The sequence below is a fragment of the Oryctolagus cuniculus genome, chromosome 2, assembly GCF_964237555.1.
Source record: "Oryctolagus cuniculus chromosome 2, mOryCun1.1, whole genome shotgun sequence".
NCBI classification, from domain to species: domain Eukaryota; kingdom Metazoa; phylum Chordata; class Mammalia; order Lagomorpha; family Leporidae; genus Oryctolagus; species Oryctolagus cuniculus.
This window is the reverse complement of record NC_091433.1, coordinates 15,764,560-15,788,720: the sequence shown is the minus strand read 5'-3', so window position 1 is coordinate 15,788,720 and position 24,161 is coordinate 15,764,560. Positions and strand designations below refer to the sequence as shown.

Here is a 24,161-nt window from a genome sequence, read left to right as displayed (position 1 = left end):
TCCCTGTTTCACAGAAAAAGAAATAAAAAAGACTGGGTGAGGTCCTGGAGTTGATAAATATTAGTGTCGTAAAATGGAGCTTTATCTGTTACGTAAATCACCAGCTGCCTTATGTGAAGAAAAACAGTCTTAGAGGGATTAATTCATTAATTGCACAGGCATTGATTAGGGGATTTTTTCATGTGCAGATAAAATAGATTGCCTGCCTGCACTTGAATTTTGTCGCCTAGGCTTTACTCTTTTTAAATGTACATAAGGGCAGTTGTGACAGCAGGCTGAAGAAATAGCATAAAGAGCAGAAGAGAAGCCTGCTTGGCATACACATTAGTTGGAGCCACTGTAAGATGTTCAAAGCAGGGAGGCCTGGAAGATGGCAGCAGTAGGAAGCGACTGGTTCCAGTGGAAGGCTCCCAAGTTACAGAGCAAGTCTCATGCCAGTCAGACATGGGTTCGCTTCCTTGTCCCCACATCTACAGTGTGTATTCTTGAAGAAGTGCTTCTTTGTTGCTTTATAAATGTGAATGCTCAATTTTTTTTTCATTCATGCCTAGAGTTCTTTTAATTTACCAATATGTTGACTAATTAGGCAGGTATTTTTTTTAACCTAAGAAAATTATGAAGATGCTATAAAGAAATCAAAAATCTATTTGTAATTAAGTTATGGATTAAAATGTGGAGAGTGGCTTGACTTTTTAGAAAGGAAATTTGGTCAGCAGCAGATTCTTTGAAATAAAATAATCTTCTATAAATGTAAGTGTGAAATTTAGTGAACATATGAAATCAAGCACTATCACATTGCCAAGGTAGTTCTTGAGACTTTATAAAACTATTTAAGGTCATATTTTTGTGACAGAATAATGCCTATTGTGTTTCTGAGGTAGACTCAGGCTTTAGAAATCCCAGCCCCAAACCATCAATTGCTTTAGTACTTGTAGAAAGAAAAGATGACATTTAACCAAGGAAAGCACTGAATGCATTCAGTAACCAACAGGAAATAGCACATGTAATATCTTTATAGTCTAAAATGTGGAAAGATTTATCATGTTTTTCAACTTAACAAAGTAAGTGAGCAGACACAGCAAATCATCCAAAAAACGCAACAGAAATAAATGAAATCTTTAGCAAGACAAGAAAGAACTGCTAGGTGTTTCCCTATTAGTCTTAGAATCCTACAGCAAGTGCTTCATAGACAACTGGAACTATCAGGACAAGTACATTTTGGGCAAAGCTGAATGATGAAAAATCCAGTGTTACTGGTTAAAATTCGGATTCTCTAAGATAGAATTTCATGAGGGTTCCATGATGATTGCCCAGACATGGCCCTCAGTCTAACTCTAAGTCTCCCTTTCCTGGGCCTTGATGTGTTGGGCGAACCATGTGAACTGTTCTTGTGTTAATGATTAAATAGGGCTCTTTTTATGCTCTAAAAATACTAAAATACTACCGAGCACCCATGGCACTCTGGGATATAAATTTGACAAGGCCACTTGATGAATTAACCTCTCAGGCTTTGTAATTTTTATTTTATTAACTGGTTAAATCAAGGCCTATGTGTTCAAATTAAAAAAATTATTATTTAAAAATTATTAAAAATACTGGTTCAGAGTCATGGGAAAATTTCTACTACAAAGCTTTTCTAGCTATAGCCTATCTACTATACAACATATTCATTATAAAAATAACACCTTTGTGATTTTTTTTTAAAGTAAAAGCATACAGACAAGTAGAAAATAGAAAATATGACTTTCTTTTTTTTTAGCCACCTTTCTTCCCACTCAGAGAGTTCCCATTATAGACTTCTGGAAATTGATAAACTACATTTCAGAGACCCACTCTATAGTGTCTGGCTTATACATATATCAAGGCTCTGAATGTCTGAATTGACATATTGCTTTCAGAATTCACACTTCATCCATGTTCCTTTATCATGTACACACAGTGAAATCAATGTAGCTTTACAAGAAAGAGGGAAACTAAAATGAAAATCATAATAGACTTAAAAGGCAACTAACCTTTTTCCACCTCATTCAGATTAGCAGCTGGCAGCGACAAAGACAGAAGAGACAAAAGACTTTTACATTGCGGTACAACAGCAGAGCACATCAAGCCAATGCACAGCATTAACAACAGAGCAGCCAGGCGAGAGAGCAAACCGGACCAAGGCTTAGATTCCTTACCTACAGCTGGCCAACGCACACACATGGAGAGAATGAGGCAAAGGATAAACACCGTCACAGGGAGCTGGGGATCTGTTTCTAAACCAGGGGGTGTGTGGCAACCAGCAGTTTTACTGCTTACGATGTGCACTGAATGGTTGGTAAATAGGCATTAGAGATTCAGCAGAGAGAGAATGGTACAAAATGGGAAAATTAAAATTCTGATTACTTTCCATAAAATATACTTGAAGCCTTTTTATGTCCTATTTGTATGAAAACTTTTTATTTTACTGAATTTGTATAGTCCCATTAAGCAATATGAGAGCTTACAATGGGATTCAGCTCCTATCATACTTGTGTATGGTCCCAGAATAGGGGTAATTAGTACCTACTCAATTTTGATACAGCAGACCCAAGGTTCAATTCAACACCTAAAACTCTTAACACTAGAGCCTAAGGAAAGGTGTCCATGTTTTCAACACCGAAAGGGTGTTGCATTTCCAATTTTCATTTTTATAGGTTTCGAGCTTGTGTAAAATTTAAGGAAGTCCTCGAAAACGTCTTTGGAAAGGATATACTGATTTAAGAAAACAAAAGCAAACCCCAAATCTCTCTGGCTTTTAAAATGAAAATATTGGAATTCACTTCTAAATCATCCGTTCAACAATTTTAAAGTCTCTGCTTCCTTATACTTAACATAGTTATTTAAATACAGAATCATAGTGGATTTAGCTTTTTAAAATTAATCTTGTCTGATGAATGACTGCCATCAATGGGCATGCATTTACAACTAGCAGGGTGGATGTTGGGTTGCAGTAGGTAGGGAAGAATCATTTTGAAGACTGGCAGAAGGGAGGGTATGGCAAGGTTTAGGTAATAGAAAAACAGACTGGCTTCTCTTCTAGTATGTAAACAGCTACCTATGGTGAAGTTTTGGCCATTCAGGGCTTAAGTCAAGTTTAATACGTTTCTTAATGTGGCTCATTTTATGCTGAACGTTTCCAGTTGAGTTTTACAACTGGCTCTTCATGACTTCTCTGTCAGATAGCTTTCAGAGCTCTGACTTTTCTCTGTTGACCACATTGTGTCCATTTTCACCCATGACCCAGTTGCCAAATATAAATATTTTCACCATAATCATTTACAAGCTTTATCTATCAAGCATTATTTGCTCTGTTAAGCAGAGTTCACTCTCTCCCTGTAAGTCCTTGGGATACAGAGTAAAAAAAATCATCAAAGGAAAAAGCAACTTGTGACTAATGACTTTTAAACAATGACAACATTATTATATTTCCTGCGCATAGCTGGGTCTCTGTTCCCAGATTTCATGATCATTAATCAGATTCCAAACTTACATTTAAAACAATATAGTCACATTATAAGAAAATTCTTCCTTCACTGCAAACTTGGATGGAGCAGGATATGAAACTCCAGAGTCCCATTTATACTTTCCTATAATTAAAGGTCACTTATGTGCCACTTACTTCAAAATCTGCAGATGGTTGTTTGATATTTTGTAAATGAGCTCATTTCACATGTGTACAAAAGTACTACAGTTAAAAGATGAGCTACGAATTTGCCCCATTTAGCTATCTTCTTTAATGCCAAATTGTCAAACTCTTCATGGCCCACAAGACACAGTCCAAAATTATAATGGTGATATCTTCCCGCTCTGTATGCATTGCACTTTTTTCTTGAGTTCAGTATTTGTGTTGATCTTTTGCCCAAATTAAGGCAATCCAACACTGTAATAGCTGTGCTGTAAGTAAAAAGGCTAAATGACTCTAGCTCTTGCCCAGAGCTAAATGGCTCTTGACAGATAGTCATGGCAGATTCCCTTGTGACAGCTTTCATGATGTCATATGTTGGCTGAGCTTCAGGTCTTTATGATACACTTCAAAGAAAGAGATCTGACTTGGAGGGGGAAGTGGGGCTTCCTCATACTTCTCAGGGGAAGTTGCCCTGAACTGAATCCTTAGGATGGAAAAACATCAATTTAAGAGGATCAGGGCAGGACAGGAGCTTGGGAAGTGAAGGGTGAACAGGTGAGACATAAACTCCAAAGAAATGGATACGAATAAGGAGTAGCAAATCAAATGCCAAACCAAGGTGGAACCCCCCCCAAACAGCTCAGAAGATTCTACCACCTTAAAGAAACCATTACCAAAAACATGTGAGAACCTGAATATGGCCATGCTCCCAAGTCCAGGTTACCATCAGGAAGGGATATGCGTATATCCATGTGTGTGTGTGTGTGTGCGTGTGTGTGTGTACATGCACACAATTCCTCATTTCTATGCTCAGGGGGCATTTGCTAGCTATAGTGTACTGGAAATTCTTGGGCCCAATTTGTTGGAGTCAGAGCAGGTTGGTTGAAAGAGGCCTCCAAAATTAACTAGGTTAATAAGTCCTTTCCTGTAATTATCCAAAAAAAGACAGAAAAAGAAAACTATTTTGTCCTAACAGCATTCTGGTAACAGATATTGGTACAAAGACTGGGCTTATTATACAAGTCTAAATGAGCTCTTCCAACAAAGCTCAGATTCTCTAGGAAGCCTTGACGGCTCTCGAAATCTGTTAGGATGGCAAGTATCTGAGGTATGGCACAAAGAATAGTGGTGTGAAGGTCAAAACTTGGGTGCATTAAAGTCTTTCTGGCAACTTTAGAAAAAGTGCATGGTAGGTATACTTGCCATCCCTTGTTAATGCAAAATATCAAAGAATGCTCAAATTCTGCTTTCTGTATGTACGTAATAGGATAGTGATATACCATACTCAAATTTCTACTGGATACTCAGTATAACTTTACACAGCATCAACTGTCTACTTACAAAAAAATACAAACACACATATACACACCATGGCCAAAGCAGCTTCAAAGGCACTCAAATAGATATGAGTTCTCAAAACCAAACCTTACTGTTTTTTCTAGCATCTGTTCATCAAGAAAGGTAATATAAAAGTTTGGGTATTTCATGAGAAATTTCAAATGATTTACCAATGCTGTGAAAGATAATCCTAAAGATGTGTGTTCATTTTTCATATGTAGAGATGTTAACCTTAGTCACATACATAGTTATATCACCCTTTCATATTCTCAATTATGGATGAGCTTATATGGCCATAATGAGAATTAATGAAAGCCACTCAGAAATGAAAATAGTCACTTTTAGTAGAGTGATTGAATCTACTTTTCCATTTTTTTCTTACTAATAAAATTTGTGATATCTTCGTTTTCTATCAACTTTAATGATTTACTTAGGAAAATATTGTAACTGTGAAGTTTCTTATTCATAGCCACAAAAATCAATCACACAGATATTCTAAGAAAACAGAAAAGTTATAAACTTGATGTTGACTTTATAGCAAATTGGTTTGAATTGGGAGAAAGTTTATCAATTTGGTAGGCTTGTGAGATTTATCACCCAAAGAGACAAAAGTGTCAGAAAAGAAATGATGGTCTCACGAGACTCCAAAATGCGCAATATCTTCTTGATTGAGTTTTACTCTGAAGGTCACAGTTTACTGGAGGAAAATACCCTCTAGTGAAGAAATAAGCATGAACCTGAGAAACCTCAAATCCTTAATTATGTTTTGGCTATATAAATCAATGCCCTCTTCTCACATACGTCTTGGTGGCCTCGTTTACCTAGAGAAAATTGTTTTCATGAAAATGCCATTAAACCGTGGCACCAAAAGGTTCACCAACAGCCTTTGTTTTGCTGGACTACTTGGTTTAAGACGGATGCATGTGTTTGAATGGCGCTTCCTGGGTCTTTTCTTTGGTTGTTTGAAATCATCTTCAAGAACTTATATTACTTACATGACACCAAATTTCCAAAACCCCTACCAGTTATCAAATAATATAATGGTTTACTAAACATATATCAGCGTCAATGATGCTTGCAAACAGATATTCTGATGAATGTATACTATTTCCTACTCTTCATACCTGTGAACTCAGGTGGGCACAGGCAGGTATAGTTATTAATTCCATCGACACAAGTAGAATTATTTTCACAGTCATTATCTTCACAATCATCAACATTGACTTCACAATTTTCCCCTTCAAATCCATCTGCACAAATACACCTGATGACCGGGGAAGCAAAAACATCATTTTGTCACATTTTAAAGTCACATTGTTTAATTTTGAAAAACTCATAAATACATTGATTAACTATGGAGCTTTTACTTTTAAAATGTTTTTAAATGAAATTTTGTAAGCACCAATAAGATAACATTCACCAAACCAGAAATTGGTAGAAGAGGAAAAAAAAATCTAAGCTGGGTGTATGATAGCAATGTGTGCATTGTTTTAGAAGTAAATAAATGCAACAGATTTCCAGGTCTAAAACACAAACAAAGCGCTCATCCATAACATATATATCTTAATCTAGAGTTATGCTACAGTAAAATAATTCATAATTTCTCATAAATGAGGAATTGATTCTTATTTTCAAATTTATATCTAAAACATGCAAAGTTGCTGTTGTCTTGAAACCAGAAAGAAACCTGAAAACAGGATTTTGTTTTCTTTACAATTACAAAATGTGAATGCTATCTTCAAGTCTCAATTAAATATGACTTTTACCATGGCATAAAACATTGTATTTTTAATCGTGATTAAGTGTGCAAATAATCTTTGAGTAAATTTTAAATAGATAAGATATTTTCATAACAGAATACAGAAATGAAGTATAATTCTTCCAAAAAATGGCATCTCCAATAAGCATTAGATTAGCATTCTTATGTGAAATTATGTGTCATTTAATAAAGAATTCTATTTTATAATGCATGAGGTATAACTGAATTAATTGTACCATACAATTAAATAACCACAAATTAAAAATGTTCACAGCATGTTTGCCTACTTGTATTGGGGCTTGGAAATGAATCATTAATTTTCTGTTTCAGTGGGACGTATATCTTAGCATTAAACACCATCGGTGAATCAGAAGCAAAATGACAGATGAATAAATGAATTGCAGTGAGAGACTAGCTGCCTATTAATTTAGCATAGTATAACAAATACTTTGTTTTGTACTAATATAACCTGATTAATCATAATATATGTGTGTGCATGTTTTCAAATTTGTTGATTTTATGGCATCTTGAGCTGAGAACACTGCAGTGTCTACATACGTATTTTTTTTAATATTGCAATAGCTTGGACAAGGATGAATATATTCAAGATTGCCATTATACTGGTGTTCCTTTAAAAATACCCTTTGATTTAGGAAGGAAAATATACGTGTATTTAGTTATTCTTGCTCCTAGACCGCAGACATGATAGCAGCCGCATGACCTACCAGAACCCATCTTTTTCCCCTTCCTTTAAGTGGCAAGTTCCTCCATGTTTACACGGGTTACTGATGCAAGCATGAATAGGAATGTCACAGTCTTGCCCCTGGAGAAGGAATGGTCAAGGAGAGTTGGATGTCAACCAAGGCATTCTCAGCACTCAGAGGAAGGAGTGTGGGATAACGAGGCACATTTACAGCAAGATATTTTTTCATGATGTGGCTCTTCAAACAGCCTCTGCTTACCTTGAAACCATATGGACAGGTGCATCGATAAAAGTCAACAGGATCATTGTTACAGGTGCCATCATTTTTGCACGGATTGGATAAGCAGGGATTACATTTAGCAAGAATATTGACATCGACGGGACCTAAAATTTAATTGAAACATTAGAAATAGATGCTTTCTATTTTTAGTTTGCTTAAAATTATTTCTACACTTTAATATAAATTTTAAATACATTTATTTTTGATTGCATATCTATATGTATTTTTCTTCTGTGACAAAGCCAGAAGTCATCATCAATATACTATGTTCAAGAATGCAACAGGAGGTCTTCTCCCTGGGAGGTACTATGGGACTCTTAAGTCAAAGTGGGAGTCTGAGTTTCTACTTTAGGGAGTTAGTATCTGGTGTTAAGGAAACCAGTATCACAGAGCAAGTCCCCACGGACCAGCTTATGTGGATGTCTTACATGGACACTGCCCATACCTGTGAGTTTCAGAGAAATATATGCTGTCGCAGAGAAGACTGTGAGTGTGTGTGTGTGTGTGTGTGTGTGGGAGAGAGAGAGAGAGAGAGAGAGAGAGAGAGAGAGAGAGAATGAGTTCTATAAATAGATAGAAATCCATCACTACAATGAAAAACAATTAAAAACACCTGCCCAGATCCAGATGACATTAGCTCAGAGTGTTTCATATAGGAAATACAATGTGGTGCCACTGTTGGTTATATGAAAATAAACCAAAAATTTAATCTCTATTATATTCTCCCTCATATTCTTATGAGTTAGTTTCTCCTTTAGTTCATCAGCATACTGCTTCTATGTCTTCCCCTCTGAGAAGAAAACACCATTGTAATTTCACATTTTGAAATACACTTCTTAAAAGTCTCATCATTCAGGGGCATTTGGTACAGCAGTTACAATGCCACTCAGGATATGGGCAGTCCCTGAGTTCCTGGTTCTTTCCTGGATTCTGCCCGGTGCAAGATGGGCTGTTGCAGGCATTTGATGAGTGACATAGCAAACAGGAGATCTCTGCCTGTCTCTGACTGTGGAAGCTGTACACTCCTCAAAAAAATTGTGAGCCCCGATGCTATTTTTCACTGCTTGTGATAATTTACTAGACTGCTTGTTGGCAACTGTGTCTGAGTAGGAAAATGGCGGAGTGACATGTTTACATATAATCTTATAATATGAGCATTAATTGCATTTCTTCTATCACCAATCTCTTGATTCCTTTAATCCTCATTAGTACAAGCAACCATAATCCTGACTGCATGTTTCATCACACACAATGTCTACTAGACTTAACAGGACAATTGTGCAGCATGTGGCTTCCACTCACTGTTCTAATCCTCTAGGTACAACACTCAAAATGTCTTATGACTTCCACTCAAATGAACTACCTTTTATGATATCTACAGGTTAGAATTTCTCTTTATCAGTAGTGGGTATAAAGGGATATACTCCCATGTATAAGAGAATGCAAATGAACATGGCAGCCATAGATTTCTTTATATCTCTTCATAGCCTGGGAAATACTGGTCCATAACCAGTCAAAGATGGTTTTGAATTACAATCTACAAAAAGGAGAGAGTTTCTGCTGACAACAACAAGAACAAAAAACCCTTGAGAAAAGTCTACATAGGAATTCCTGTTTCTTTTTAAACGTTTGGAAGTGGATGGCAGTTCTAGCAATAGCTGTGCTAATGGGAGAGGGTGGTGCCTGCTTCTAGTGACACTGCAGTCACTAAGAGAGACTGTACCAGTGCCACTGTCCCCTCTACTTTCTCTTGAGAACCAGTATAATTAATGAAGTCTCTGTATCAAAAGTATAGCAGGGAAATCAGTGGGATTAATTCTGAAATGAGCCTCACTGAAATTTAATTTACTATCACCCCCAACTTATTTATCAATTAGGGACAACAATCCAGCCATTCAGCACACTGGAGAATCGATGGTGGCAGTTAGTTAAGCAGTTAGTTAAATTAACATTAATGCCCCACAATAAATGGTTTTAATATTTATAGTTATCAAATTTGGAGTCAGCATAGAAAAAGAAATATCTAGTTGGTAGTGGGCCCCTCAGATAAATCAGAGCAAAGAAGAATCCATCTGGGGGCCAACACATAGGTTGAAGTAGATGAGAATTGTATGGTATCAAAACAGCACGTCAGCAAGTGCCAGGGCCATGCTCATTCATCTGACGAATAAATGGCTTTGGGTCTAATTTTGGACATTCTGCCTTTTAAGTGTATGGTTTGAGTACAGAAGTTTAGGGTAGGCAGCGTTTAGCTTCATTCTGTGGAATGTGACTTTTTCAAAACATTATGTGTGAGTATTTAGATGATAAACTGGAGATTTTTTCAGGGAATACATTCTGAAGAATGTAAGTTTTCAGGCAATAAAAATGCTGGTCTGAAGTAGTACCTGTCCAGTTTACTACATAGTCAAGATTTATTGGGTAAATGTCAACTGAATCATATCTGATTAACAAACACCAAATAAGTACCACCTAATTTATCCATTTTTGTTTTTACTATGATCAGCTTTGGTTTCCTTTATAGTTAGGTATGTCAAAGGAGTTTTACAACTAGAATTCCTTGTCAGTATACAGAGGTTGTTGCCCCTTTCTATATTCAGTTTAGTTCTATAGACACCTGCCTTTCTTAAGTGCACAGGGCCCCTCTGACCATTTCTTAAGCCTTTTGTGCTAGTTTGGTGGTGGCTCTGGATTTAGGAAGTCAGCAACATATTGAGGTTCTTAAAGTTGACAGCTATAGCTACAATTCTATTTGCTTCTCCATTTTTCTCATTTTTCTTTTGAAGTAAGTTCTTCAAAGATATTTCTTATTTCTAGAACTTGAGTTTGAGTAAAGACTAAGCCCAAAGGTTTTCTTATTTTTTTATGTTATATAAGTTCCAAAGAGTATCCTCTGATATGGACAAATGCCTTAACATGACATAATTCTTTTTCCTATTTTATTTAGACTGTAATTCCACTTAACCTTTTAATATTATGATTTTATACCTACCTGGTTTATTTAAATCGCCTATTTCTATATTCCTGCCCAGGAGCAAGCCAAAATTTATAGAATTTTATACACTTGATTGAATAGTCCAAGATGGAAAAAAATGCATTGAAGAACAGAAATTGTAATTTAGCGTAATAAAAAGTAATCTTGGGCATACAATCTGAAGTCCATCAACCCAAATTATAATCCAACTTTGTCACTGAAGCATGTGGTTTTAGGAAAATGGTAGCCCTCAGTGGGCTGTTTTATGCATTGAGATATAATGAATATAAGGCAAAAATCCTCATGAGATCAGGCACAGAAATAAGAATAGGGGCTAATATACTCTTTGCTAGACTTCCAAAGGGTACAGTGAGGGGAAAACTCAAAAAAGTGGTTTACTTAAAAGGGGAAAGGAAATCCTTTATTTGTCCAAATTTTAACATAAGGCAAATCTATTTTTCTATTTATTTATTTATCTTTTTCACAAATTTACTGAGCACCGTCTATATATGCTAGGAATAGCTGAAATTTGGGGAACTGACGGAGAATAGAAGTGGGCAGCAAAAGAATTATCTAATGCATAACACCACCAAGAGTTAATGATTTATGTGATTTAAGGACATACCTGTGATTGAAAATTTGGTATGGAAAACTTCTACAAGTAACAGTGCAATCTTAAGAGGCAGGAGAGGTTTTCGTTTTTCTTGCAATACTGCTTATTAAGGAACCAGAGGCATCAAGCTTTTTCCCTTTCAAAAACTAACTGGTTCCAAGAAATGTTGAAATATTGCTAACAAATTAGCCCTCATGAGATGCATGCCACAGAGGAGAAAAGAAACCTTGCATGAAGGATACAGATATTTACTAATGCCACTGAAATGAAGGAGGCTAGTCTAGGCTAACTGGATTGATTTGAGATTTGGTCTTGACTCCAGAAAGCAACGTAACATCAACTGCATGGATGTAGGTGTGCTTAGCTTAATAATTCAAAGGGAAAAGAAGTTGAAAGTTTCGTTAACAATCTGTCTCTGTCAGTTACTTTAATCTTTAATGGGAGAACTGCTAGACCTCAAATCCATTAAAGCTTGTAGGCAGACTTGCTTACTTGACGCAAATCACTAGCTATGCACCTGACACCAACGTTGCCACCCACTGAGAAATGTATCACATTTTGATTTATTACCAAAGCTCTAGACAAAACTTAACTATATCTCAGAGTCTGTCTTTATTCTGGCATCTCTTGGAAACATGAGTAAAATAACAAAATCCTCTACCACTGACCTTGTATAAAGCTGAGGTACATCAAAGACAGCCTAAGAAGCAGGAAGGGGATATTTGACATTGGATAATGAACTAAAAGGAGATTTCTAATTAAAACCAATGATTCCATGCTCCATTTGCTATTATTACATTTCTTAAGTATTAATAACAAAGATATATTTTAAACAACATCCCATAATTAAATCATCCATTTATCAAATATTTATTGAGGGTCTTCTTTGTGCCAGGCACTAGACTTAAGTTTTGAGGGATCAACACCAAGTGAAATGCCTGGATATCTGGAAAACTTATTACTCAGCTTTGAGACATACACATATCAGTTAGAGGAAGGCTTGAGGGGAATGGATAATGCATGTCTTGGTAGATGTGTTAAGTTTCTGTATGGCAACAAGAGAGAGGAATCCATTAAGTGGATAGAAATATGGATCTCAAGTTCATAAGAAAAGGCACAGATACTTGAAGCCATTGACTGAAATCAACTGAGGAATTAAAAAAGCTAGGAAGATTAACCCTCGTATTTCTACACTAAAGAGTAGATGAAAAAGAAAGAGGTATCAGTAACAGCATTGGAAAGAAAAGGAAAGTTCATGGAAGGGATGTTTATGAAAAAACTGTACATAGATGTCAAAAATTTTTGACCCCGGGCCGGCGCCGCGGCTCACTAGGCTAATCCTCCGCCTAGCGGCGCCGGCACACCAGGTTCTAGTCCCGGTTGGGGCGCCGGATTCTGTCCCGGTTGCCCCTCTTCCAGGCCAGCTCTCTGCTGTGGCCAGGGAGTGCAGTGGAGGATGGCCCAGGTGCTTGGGCCCTGCACCCCATGGGAGACCAGGAAAAGCACCTGGCTCCTGGCTCCTGCCATCGGATCAGCGCGGTGCGCCAGCCACGGCGGCCATTGGAGGGTGAACCAACGGCAAAAGGAAGTCCTTTCTCTCTGTCTCTCTCTCTCACTGTCCACTCTGCCTGTCAAAAAAAAAAAAATTTTTTTTGACCCCGCCAAAATATATTTTAACTCAACTTCCATGAATGTTTTGAAATATCCTCATATCATATATATATATATTTTTTTTTTCTATTGCTAAGTTTCTATGTTGTTTTAGAATTATCTATTCAAATATAAATATTGTTGGTATATAAGCTCCATGAGGAAAGGGGTTTTACTTGGTATTGTTTGCCACTGTATTTTTGACACCCTGGAACTGGCACAAATTAGAAATTTAGTATGTGTTGAATGAATGAAGGAATGCATCACTCATTCCCATCAGACTGTTCCGTTCTTATCCTGTTTAAGCATGTGTTTGTCAAACAGAAAAAACAGAACCATTTGGTTGTCTCTATAGCTACATCTTCAAACACAAGCATTATAAAGAATATGAGAAAATAACAATGTTCCACTCCCCAGGCTGATATTTCTTAAGGAAAGCCTGTAGAGGGCAAAACCATCTGTCTTTTTGCAGATTGTTTCTTCTAATTTCATCTGATACTGAAATGGTGAGGACAGGATACTTGTGTTATAAACGCAATCATGATGGTTTGCTTACCCTGTAAGAATGCTCTAATCTGTGTCTTAACTAAATATGCTTTACTAATCTATTTCACCAGAACATTTATTTCTGTTGTACACAAAAACTGTGAGATTATGCCATAAAGAAAATACTACAAAAAACTGAGAATAAAAATTTTCTTAAAAGAATGAATTTTTAAAAAGTTTTATTATGGCCGGTGCCACGGCTCATTAGGCTAATCCTCCGCCTGTGGTGCTGGCACCCTGGTTTTAGTCCCATTTGGGGTGCCAGATTCTGTCCCAGTGGCTCCTCTTCCTGTCCAGCTCTCTGCTGTGGCCTGGGAAGGCAGTGGAGGATGGCCTAGGTCCTTGGGCCCTGCACCCGCATGGGAGACCAGGAGGAAGCACCTGGCTCCTGCTTCGGATCAGCACAGCGCACCGGCCGTAGTGGCCATTTGTGGGGTGAACCAACAGAAAGGAAGACCTTTCTCTCTGCCTCTCTCTCACTAACTCTGCCTGTCCAAAAAAAAAAAAGTTTTATTAACACAGAGAACAGATTTTATAGGCGCAATTGCAAGAAGATAATCATACGTCCATCCCTCTCTTCCTCAATCCCCCCTTCTTTCTTTCTTTCTTCCTTTAAATTTTGCAATAACATACTTTTCCTACTTTGTACTTGTTGAAAACTTAGTTACTCTAAGTAATACATAGCTTTTTTTCTAGAAGAAAAAATATTTAAATTGTATTTAAAGATAGCTGTGTAAACATGTCAAAATAAAGAATATCCATCTTCTGTAATTTGAAATTATGTACTTGTGTTCAACTAAATGGCTGAAATTGAGCTCACAGGTCTAGCAACTTCCATTATCTGTCAATTAGCAGGTTTCAGCTCAATTGTTTATTAGCATCCCTGGAGTGGGAACAGCATTCTTCCATAGCACAGCTCTTTTCCTATAGTTCTGCCTACAATTGGCCAGTATCTCCACAACTGTCTACTTGTTTGAATAGATAGCTTAAGCACACTCACATTCACAAACACCCTCTTCTAACATGATTTCTTTATCTGGGACTTTGTAGCAACTATACCACCCAATATGTTAGCTGCTATGGTTTGAGTATGACTTGGTCTGGAACTCTTGGAGTCCAGGCCTGAAGGTCTCATGTTAATGACACTAAGAGGGTGGAAATGTGTGTGTCAGGATGGCCAAGCAGTCTAAGGTGCCAGACTAAGAGGGTGGACACTTAATCAAATAACAGTGTTTGAAGGTAAGGCATTTGGGAAGTGATTAGATTGGATTGGGTAATTAGTAAATCCTGGTGGACTTAAATGGAGTACGATAGAGACAGATATTGTTGACACACATGCTCCCTGTCCTTGGTTTTAATGGTGTACACAACCTTGGGGCTCTACCAGCAAAAACACTATTATTAGAGGCTGAACCAATAGCAGAACCTGATTTTGAACTGTGAACTTTCAAAATTGTGAGCCAATACGAAGCTCTTTTATTTGCAAAATCAGCGTGCCTCAGGTATTTTGTTGCAGTCATGAAAAAAAATCTAACACAGTAGTCACTAGACACATGTGAATATTTATGTTTACATGAAATAAAATTAAATAAATTTCTTTAATCAAATTTGCCACAATTTGAAGTATCCAGTAACCACAAATGGCTACTTGCTATAATATTGGAAAGAGCGGAAACAGAACATTCCTATCACTACAGAAAGTAGTATTGATCAGTTATGATAAGGACCATTTTTGTCAAGTATGTTTCCATGTACGCTACATAAAGTAAATAAGATACTATGTATGGTCATGAGATTTTAAAAATGGACCAATCAGATGTGTATGAGTAACATAAACCTGTATATGTATGTATGTGTTAGGTATTAGCTTTGAGAACATTTAATAAGTGAATACAAGCCATTAAGAGTAGAGCTTAAGTGTACATAGCTGTTTTCAAATTTGTTATGAAATTGTTTTTCAAGAAATATCTCAAAAGAAAAGAAATACCATGAGGGGATTGTAAACTTTGAGAAATATGGATAAACACTCTTATTTTTCAATATGAAGTACAAGGGTCCCTGGGCACAGAGAGGTGCAAAACAATCAGCTTGCAATTTCTCAACTTCCTCATGTAAGCCTAACAGCATACCTAAACACAAGATTTTCTGTCATTGTCAGCGCTCCTACTTCCTCTTCGACATGTGTTTCTTCTCTACTTTATAACAGCATGATATACCTCTTAGCCAATTTATCACTGGGCACTGCCCCAAGGAAACACTTAGAATTACAAAATAATTTAAAATGCCTATTATTTTCAAAGGTTCTAACAATTGATGTACATAATCCCAGAAAGCTATGTCAATAAAACTGCACTTCCAATTTTTAGTAAAAATATGAAAATATTGATAAACAATTATGCTGTTTCATCTAATGATGGACTAGTATAAATGGCAATGATTAAATTCAGAGAAAAGTTTTATAAAAACATTTAAAGGCTTCTGGTGGATGAAAATTTTAAAAATTCCAATTATATATGCATTCTTTTGTAGCAAAGAATGATATAATTCTTTGAGGTAATAGTCATAGGTATTTTAGGAAAAAAACAGAGCTTCAAGGGAACAGAAGAATGTACAAAGGATATGCTTTTGTTTCTTTTAAGTCAGCTATGGTATTAAAATTCCAGCAAATATGAGAGTTCAAATAGTTCATTAAAAATGTGTATTATGGAAAAACTACACATGGATTTCAAACACTTTTGCAACAGATAAATATTATTTAATTCCATTTTCTATGAACTTTTTGAAGTCTATGCACATTTAAAAGAGAGATAGAAGTTTTGTTTTAAACTATCAATGTTGGAATGGGTATTGTGTTACAGCAACTTAAGCTGCTGCTTGGGATACCTGCATCCCATAACAGACTGCTATGCTAGGACTTCGTCCTGCCTCTGCTTCCAATCCAGCTTCCTGCTAATTGCCTGGGAGATGACAGCAGATGATAAGTATCTGGGCTCCTGCCACCCACATGGGAGACCTGGATGGAATTTCTGGCTCCTGACTTTGGACTGATCCACCTCTGGCTGTTGTGGCACCTGGGGAGTAGATAGAAGCTATTCTCTCCCTCTTTCTCTTTTCTTCTCCCCCTCTTTCTCCTCCCTCCCCTCCCCCCTCCCTCTTGTTCTGTATGCCTTTCAAATAAACCTTTAAAATTAATGTCAATGTTTACAATGTGCTATAACCATTTACAGCTATGAAAAACACATTGGGGGGCCGGTGCTGTGGCATAGCAGGTTAAAACCCTGGCCTGAAGCGCCGGCATCCCATATGGCGCCGGTTCTAGTCCCGGCTGCTCCTCATCCAATCCAGCTCTCTGCTATGGCCTGGGAAAGCAGTAGAAGATGGCCCAAGTCCTTGGGCCCCTGCACCCACGTGGGGACCCAGAAAAAGCTCCTGGTTCCTGGCTTCGGATCGGCACAGCTCCAGCCATTGCGGGCATCTGGGGAGTGAACCAGCGGATGGAAGACCTCTCTCTCTGTCTCTACCTCTCTCTGTAACTCTTTCAAATAAATAAAATAAATATTTAAAAAAACACATGGGATATCAACCTAAAATGTTTATATAGTTTTTGACAGTTCCTTCTTTTATCAAATCATGGAGTATCCTATGTCACTCTTTGGTGTTCTGAAGATGGATAATACCTTGAAGCAGTTATCCTATACTGAGTGGTTATTATGTTCGAGGCAGCATGTTTGCTACACATTAATACCTTTAACATTAACAGGACTCAGTCTGGGACTGTCATGTCTCCTTCCACATGAAGACACCGAGGTATAGAGTGGCTAAGTGATTAAAGAAAGAATACTCAGCTACTGAAAAATGAGGCTGGGGTTTAGCCCCAAGTAGGTTCTGGACTCTAGAACTTGTGCAGAGATCCACTGCACAAAATACCTATTTCAGTGTATTCTTCCTCATAAACATTGAAACCTTATCTTTTTGTCTAGGCTTGCAGTCTTGCAAAGTAAGCCTGTGCTGTACACTTCTCTATGGTCCATGATATCTAGAATTTAGTCTCACACATAACACCTTTATTCCACATTTGCTGGTTATACATTTAGAAGCTTGAAAAATTTCTCTCCTTGATCTAGTATTTCTGCAAGGCCCTCTTAAAAGATTTACAATCTCATGGGGCTGGCGCCGTGGCTCACTTGGTTAATCCTCCGCCTGAGGCACTGGCATCCCATATGGGCCCCGGTTCTAGTCCTGGTTGCTCCTCTTCCAGTCCCGCTCTCTGCCGTGGCCCGGGAGGATAGTGGAAGATGGCCCAAGTGCTTGGGCCCTTGCACCTGCGAGGGAGACCAGGAGGAAGCACCTGGCTCCTGGCTTTGGATCAGCACAGTGCCGGCCGTAGCGGCCACTTGAGGAGTGAACCAATGGAAGGAAGACCTTTCTCTCTGTCTGTCTCACTGTCTATGACTCTACCTGTCAAATAATAAAAAAAAGATTTACAATCTCAGAATATTGTTGGTCCAGCTCCTGACCTCAGCATTCCTGCTAATGTGGCACCTGAGGGGCAGCAGTGATAGCCCACATAACAGGGCTGCAGTCTGAGAGGCCTGGATTGAGTTCCCAGCCCCCAGCTTTTGTTATGGCCGAGTCCTGGCTGTTTCAAGCATTTGGGAAGTAAATCAGCAGGTGGCAGCCTTCTCTGTCTCTCAAAAAAAAAAAAAAATAGTAATTATCCCTCTTATTTTTGGAAGGAACAAAAATCCATATACTTCATTTACAAAACTGGAAAACTACACAAGACAAGTTTAACAGTGGTTATCTGTAGGTATTGTAATTAATCACTAACTCATTTCTTTTTACAGAAATAAGATGTTTCTTATTGCTTACTCTTTTCTCTTTAGATTTTCCATATTGGGTATGTATTAAGCTTATAGTAAAATAAGAGAATAATATTATGATGACGTCATTTAGGATTCACAATGCCATAAAACAGAGGGAAAAGGCAGGGCTACAAACGAGCAGGGAAGAGGAACATCAACCCACACAGGATGTCTGCAGCAAGAGAGGAGAATCAGAAGGTTTGGCCTGAACACTGGGGAGCCCGTCTCTCCTTACCTGGCCTTAGGAAGCCACAGGGCCCTGGCAGCTCTTAGCAGCAGGGCGCATGTTCAGACAAGGCAAAAGCAAAATATTTTACTTGTTAGAGGCTATGAAAAGAATTTCCAGAAACTGTGTATTTTGCCCTTCATTTTCAAGAAATTTTCAGTGACAGTCACTTGCAATGGGCAAGTCTGAGATTTATTGGAAAAGCACAGCTTTTTACTTAGGCACTTCAGGAGGCTGCTCTGTCTTGTCTAAGCATGGGTGGAAAAAGTCTACTGGCTGTTACACTCGACCTCTGAAGTCTAATGGCAAGGTGCTTGCTTTTTCTTCTTTTAATTAGTAAAAAGATTTCATTTAAAAAGTGCAAATGATTAATAAACCGTACCTTGACACGTAAATTTTTTGGAGGGAGTTGTGAGTAACAGTTTATCTGCCATTTCTCCAGGACCAGCACAGCGAGCAATTCCGGGTTCCTTATATTCCGACTTCACCCAGTCGGACAACCACTGCATGTTACAATCACAGTAAAGAGGATTGGCTCCAATCGCTCTGGAAAAACAACACCACAAAAGCACACATACACACAAGTATGGAAGTATTGTTATTTCCTAAGGGAACAGAATTCAAGGTGATCCTCAGAAGAAAATCCCTATGGATTTTTCCATGGTAACAGTTCAGAAGAAAATGCAGATACTGGAGACTCCCCTATTCTCCTAAATTATGTGCTGCTGGGATCTGGTGAGGTATCATTGGGGCTGACACCCATCTGTGCTTTATTTTGCAGAGATGGGTTTCTATTAGGTGTTCGTGCAACCTACGTGCATTCTTCATTTGTCAATTAGTTAAGGAGAATGTAATCACTATGAAACAATCTTAGGACCCAACTATGAATAACTCAGTATTCTCCACTCCAAAGAATTCCTCCTGCAGAGATTAACAAGTTCAAATATACAAAAATGTCATTAGAAGTGCTACAGTTGACATCTTTATGACTGTGAACAAACTGACTAAGTTTTCCGGAAGAGGGTGCTGAAGAGTTAAGTGGAGGGGAAAGGAAGGGGATCATGTTTCAGGTGAGGGGGCAGTAAGTTCAGAGGCACAGCTGTCCTCAATGTGCTGTACTACACTTAGTATATACTTCTGTATATACTTCTGTATATAAAGATCTTCTGTATATAAAGATAATTAGAAATGAATCTTAAGGAAGAATGGGATGGGAGAGGGAAGAGGAGATAGCATGGTTTGCGCATGGGAGGGTGGTTATGGGGGGAAGAACTGCTATAATCCAAAGGTTGTACTTTGGAAATTTATATTTATTAAATAAAAGTTTAAAAAAAGAAAATGGTAAAAAAAAGAAGAAATGGCATGAAATAATGAAGATGCACAGTGCTATTCTTCAGAGCAGATGTGGATCATCACTGGATATCTGTCCTTTATAAAGTCTTTCATATCTTAACCTTGGTTTGTGTTTCCATAAGTGGTAGTAGTGCCAGCAAGTAATAGCTAACATTTACTGCACCATTACTACAAATACTCTTCAAAATATTTCTGGATAAATGAAATGAAAAGGTACATTTGTTTCGATGCAACAATTTGAAGTGATGCATAGTGTTTTAATAATACGCATTTTCATGAACGTTTTGAACACTCCTTATATGTACAGATTTGAATTTTTTCATACCAAAAGAAACTTGCCATTTTTAAAAAAAGATTTTTTTTTCACTTATTTGAAAGGCAGAGTGATAGAGCTAGGGAGGGTGGGAGGGAAGGACATAGATAGGTGCGAGGTGAGAGAGAGGAAGAGGGACAGGGAGAGAGAGAATGAATTACAATTTATTCACTCCCCAAACAGCTGCCACAGCCAGGTCTGGGACAGGCCAATGCCTGGAGCCAGGAACTCCATTTGGGTTTCCCCCATGGGTGGCATGGGCCCAAGTGCTTCAGCCTTCTATTGCTTTCGCAGGCATATCAGCAGGGAGCAGAGCAGCCAAGACTTGAACCACTGCTCTGACATGGTATGCTGGTGTCGCAGGTTGAGGTTTAACCTGCGGCATCACAACACGGATCCCAAAACTTAACTTTTCATTCTGACTTTGCCTCGAACTTTTAAAAGTGCTCCTTATTTGCAGGGAGTGGGATACGTGCATCCTAAATTTACACAAATTCCTTCACCTTATCCCAAAACATAACCCTATAATATCATTATTATTAATAATCCACTGTATAGATCAAGGAACTGATCTCAGGACTAAGCACTTAGCCTAGCGTTTAAGATGCTGGTTAAAAGGCCTGGAGCCTGCATTAGAATTCATTGCTTCAATACCCGGCCCTGGCTTCTGACTCTAGCTCCTGCTAAGGCGGATCCTGGGAGGAGTGGGGATGGCTCAAGTAATAGGGCTCCTGCCACCATGTGGGATATCTAGATTGGGCTCACAAATCCGGGTTTTGGCCTGGCCCAGATGAAGCTGGTGCTGGCATTTGGGGAGAGAATCAGTGGGTGGGGAGCTGTCTCTCTTTCTCTCCTATTCAAATGAAATAAAAAAATAAGAAATTAACAGACTGGAGAAGTCAACCAAGAACCTAAATTTGCCAAATTTGGGTATAGTTCATAGATACATAAAGTAGCACTTAAAATCTGATTAATTTTCTGATTTATAAACAACTTATGACTCTATGGTCTATACATGATTAGTATTTTTTAGGCAACCCCCAAAACATGCTTGTAAAATCATAATACTTTTTATTAAATCAGCTTTAATGCTCAACTTAACCAAGAACTGGAATGCAGTGCATTTTATGTCCATAAGTATGTCTGATTCAAACCTTTCTAAATTAAAAGTGAGAAAAATGGTGATTTTGAGTCATCTGATCCTATCTTTACTGACATTTGCTAAGTCCTTTTTGTGATGAGAAGAGGAAGTAGAAAAACAGAATGGAGTGGAGCCTTCTACAGTCTAAGGAATAAAACAAAAATACACAAATACAAAGCAAAGCGGAACAGGACACTGACAAATATTCAAATTGCTTCTAACTTTAGCGGCCGGTGGTGGTCACACACAGCAAAGTTCTGTTCAGTTCAAGCAGCACCCAGGCACGGTGCTGCCCCTTCTGATTCATGACCTCACACCAGCAAGGCCACTTCCTCCTTTAGGCTGCACTCTCTGCTAGACAACAAGGCTGCCTGCACCCCTGCTCCAGGGGCTTCCTTCATAAGGTGTCTCATTGAATGGCCGCTGTGGAATCCATAAAGGAGTGGCCCTGATGTCAACTTTGAAATAGGTGCTGCAGCTCACAGGTGAAAAATGGACAGCTTGCTTCCCAGAACCTAGCGGTTGAGTGAAAGAAATCTAGTAGTAGGTGGCAGGGTCTGAGAGATCAGCACACACAGATAACAATCTCACAAGGCAAATTCAGATGTAGCACGTGAAACAATTGTACCCTCTTCTCCAATCATTCTTTCTTCTCAATTTTCTAAACTTTTTATATGCTTCTTATCTTTTGGAGTTTATGAGTTTTAAAGAGGTGTGTAAAGCCAGGAAAGAATGTAACCTCTTGTGGGGAACCAGTACCCACAACACACTGATAGCTATGCTGAAGCCAATAACTGACAGCAGGTGGCACCAAACTCAGTATTGCTTTGGGTCTTGGGCTGCTCCCTAAACTTCTTCATAGGTTGTCACGGTCTTAACATGATACCTAGTAATCATGGACCCCAATTATTTAAAACATCATTTTATTGTAGTTCCAGGAAATATGGAGGTAGCAATAGGCTGCTAAGGGAAAAAAATATATAATGAAAATCATTTCATCCAATATGAGGACTTGGCTGCTTCTGACTACCAGGGTACCCTGTCATGAACTAGGTCTCATTCATTTCTGCATGGTATCACAGTTGAAGAGGAGCAGTATTTCTTAAATAAACAAGTCTAGTTTGAGAAAACCAGGATAGTCCTGGTGGGGGATGCAATGCTTGGTATGTGACTTGGCAAAGCAGATTTGAGACAGACATAAAGAAGAGGAGCAGATACTCGAGGTTCAGAGCAGTGAGAAAAAAGCTCAGGCTAGTGCAGCTGGGAGCCACTCTGTCAACGGGAGGAAGAGCAGGAAGGGCAAACAGAAGCTATCCCGTAGAATGCATCCCATCCAGGCTGAAAACCTTTACATTTTCTTTAACGACGAAGCAATCACCTCAACAACATTAGAGAAGAAGTGGCAGAGGACAGTTCCCAGATCACTCACAAGAGAGTCTGAGCCTAAACCCACGTGCACGAAGGAAGTACTCACAGGTGTGATAGTGCAGAAAGATCATTGAAGGCACCTTCAGGCACAACAGAAATGTCATTTCCGTGTAGAGAACTAAAAGCAAGAAAAGGAAAACTTAAATGTTATTTATTTCATCATAAAAAGACAGTTTACTTAATAATTGTGGGACAACTAAATGTCTGTTTTGGAAAGCAAACATCAATTCCTCCCTCACATAATATGCACAAAATAAATTTCAGATTGCAGAGTTAAATGTAAAAATAAAATTTTTAAAATTAAGATACAGAAGAGTTCCTGTTTATACACATTGAGTGTGGAATACTCTCAAAAGAGCAGTGGAAAAACCCAGAAACTATAATTGGGAAGAATGATAAATTTTTGACAACATCAAATATATCCATATGAAAGATTCCACATAACAATAGAAAGAGGCCGGCGCCGCGGCTCACTAGGCTAATCCTCCGCCTTGCGGCGCCGGCACACCGGGTTCTAGTCCCGGTCGGGGCGCCGGATTCTGTCCCGGTTGCCCCTCTTCCAGGCAAGCCCTCTGCTGTGGCCAGGGAGTGCAGTGGAGGATGGCCCAGGTGCTTGGGCCCTGCACCCCATGGGAGACCAGGAAAAGCTCCTGGCTCCTGCCATCGGATCAGCGCGGTGCGCCGGTCGCAGCGCGCCGGCTGTGGCGGCCATTGGAGGGTGAACCAACGGCAAAGGAAGACCTTCCTCTCTGTCTCTCTCTCTCACTGTCCACTCTGCCTGTCAAAAAAGAAAAAAAAAAGAAAAAAAAAAGAATAGAAAGAGAAGTGTTTGCAACACATATAAGATACAAGGATTGACTTCTTTATGAAAAGACCTGCACACCCATAGTCAAGCAGTAGACGCATAAAGACATCTACTTTAATAAAGACAGGACAGATTACTTAGTAGAAAATGGGAAAATTATATGATCAGGCTCATTAGAATAAGAATCACAAATGTTCAATCAACAAAGTATATTCAAGCTTGCCACACTTGGAAATGAAAATTAAAACATGGAAAATATTTAAATCTGTTATATGGACAAAAATAAAAATATTAATGTTATTCAATGTTTTCAAGAGAACTTTGAAAAAGATGCTCAACTAAACAGTTGGTAGAAAAATAAAATTTTTAAATTGATAAAACCTTGTTTGGGGAACAATTTGAATGGCATTTTTGGTATTCTCCCACTATACTTGACTCTAACATTCCACTCGAAATCGGTGCTGAAATGCTAGTACATTTGGACTAAAATAAATGTACATGATGCTAATTAAAGTACTGTA

General features: G+C 38.3%; 1 protein-coding gene across 8 annotated transcripts in view; it reads right to left on the bottom strand.

Moving 5' to 3' along the window:
- The window catches only part of SLIT2 (slit guidance ligand 2), a 397,498-nt gene that overhangs the window by 44,645 nt on the left and 328,692 nt on the right, over nt 1–24,161 (bottom strand). For 3 of the 8 annotated variants that reach the window (XM_070069592.1, XM_070069593.1, XM_070069596.1), the window contains 7 exons: nt 22,882–22,953; nt 18,983–19,146; nt 18,610–18,642; nt 7,706–7,830; nt 7,469–7,566; nt 6,109–6,248; nt 2,013–2,039 (listed from right to left, as the gene is read on the bottom strand). In XM_070069592.1, the coding sequence (XP_069925693.1) occupies nt 2,013–2,039; nt 6,109–6,248; nt 7,469–7,566; nt 7,706–7,830; nt 18,610–18,642; nt 18,983–19,146; nt 22,882–22,953 (659 nt within the window). The remainder of the gene's footprint in view (nt 1–2,012; nt 2,040–6,108; nt 6,249–7,468; nt 7,567–7,705; nt 7,831–18,609; nt 18,643–18,982; nt 19,147–22,881; nt 22,954–24,161) is intronic. The other 5 variants (XM_070069595.1, XM_051830459.2, XM_051830475.2 and 2 more) reach the window with 3 other exon arrangements.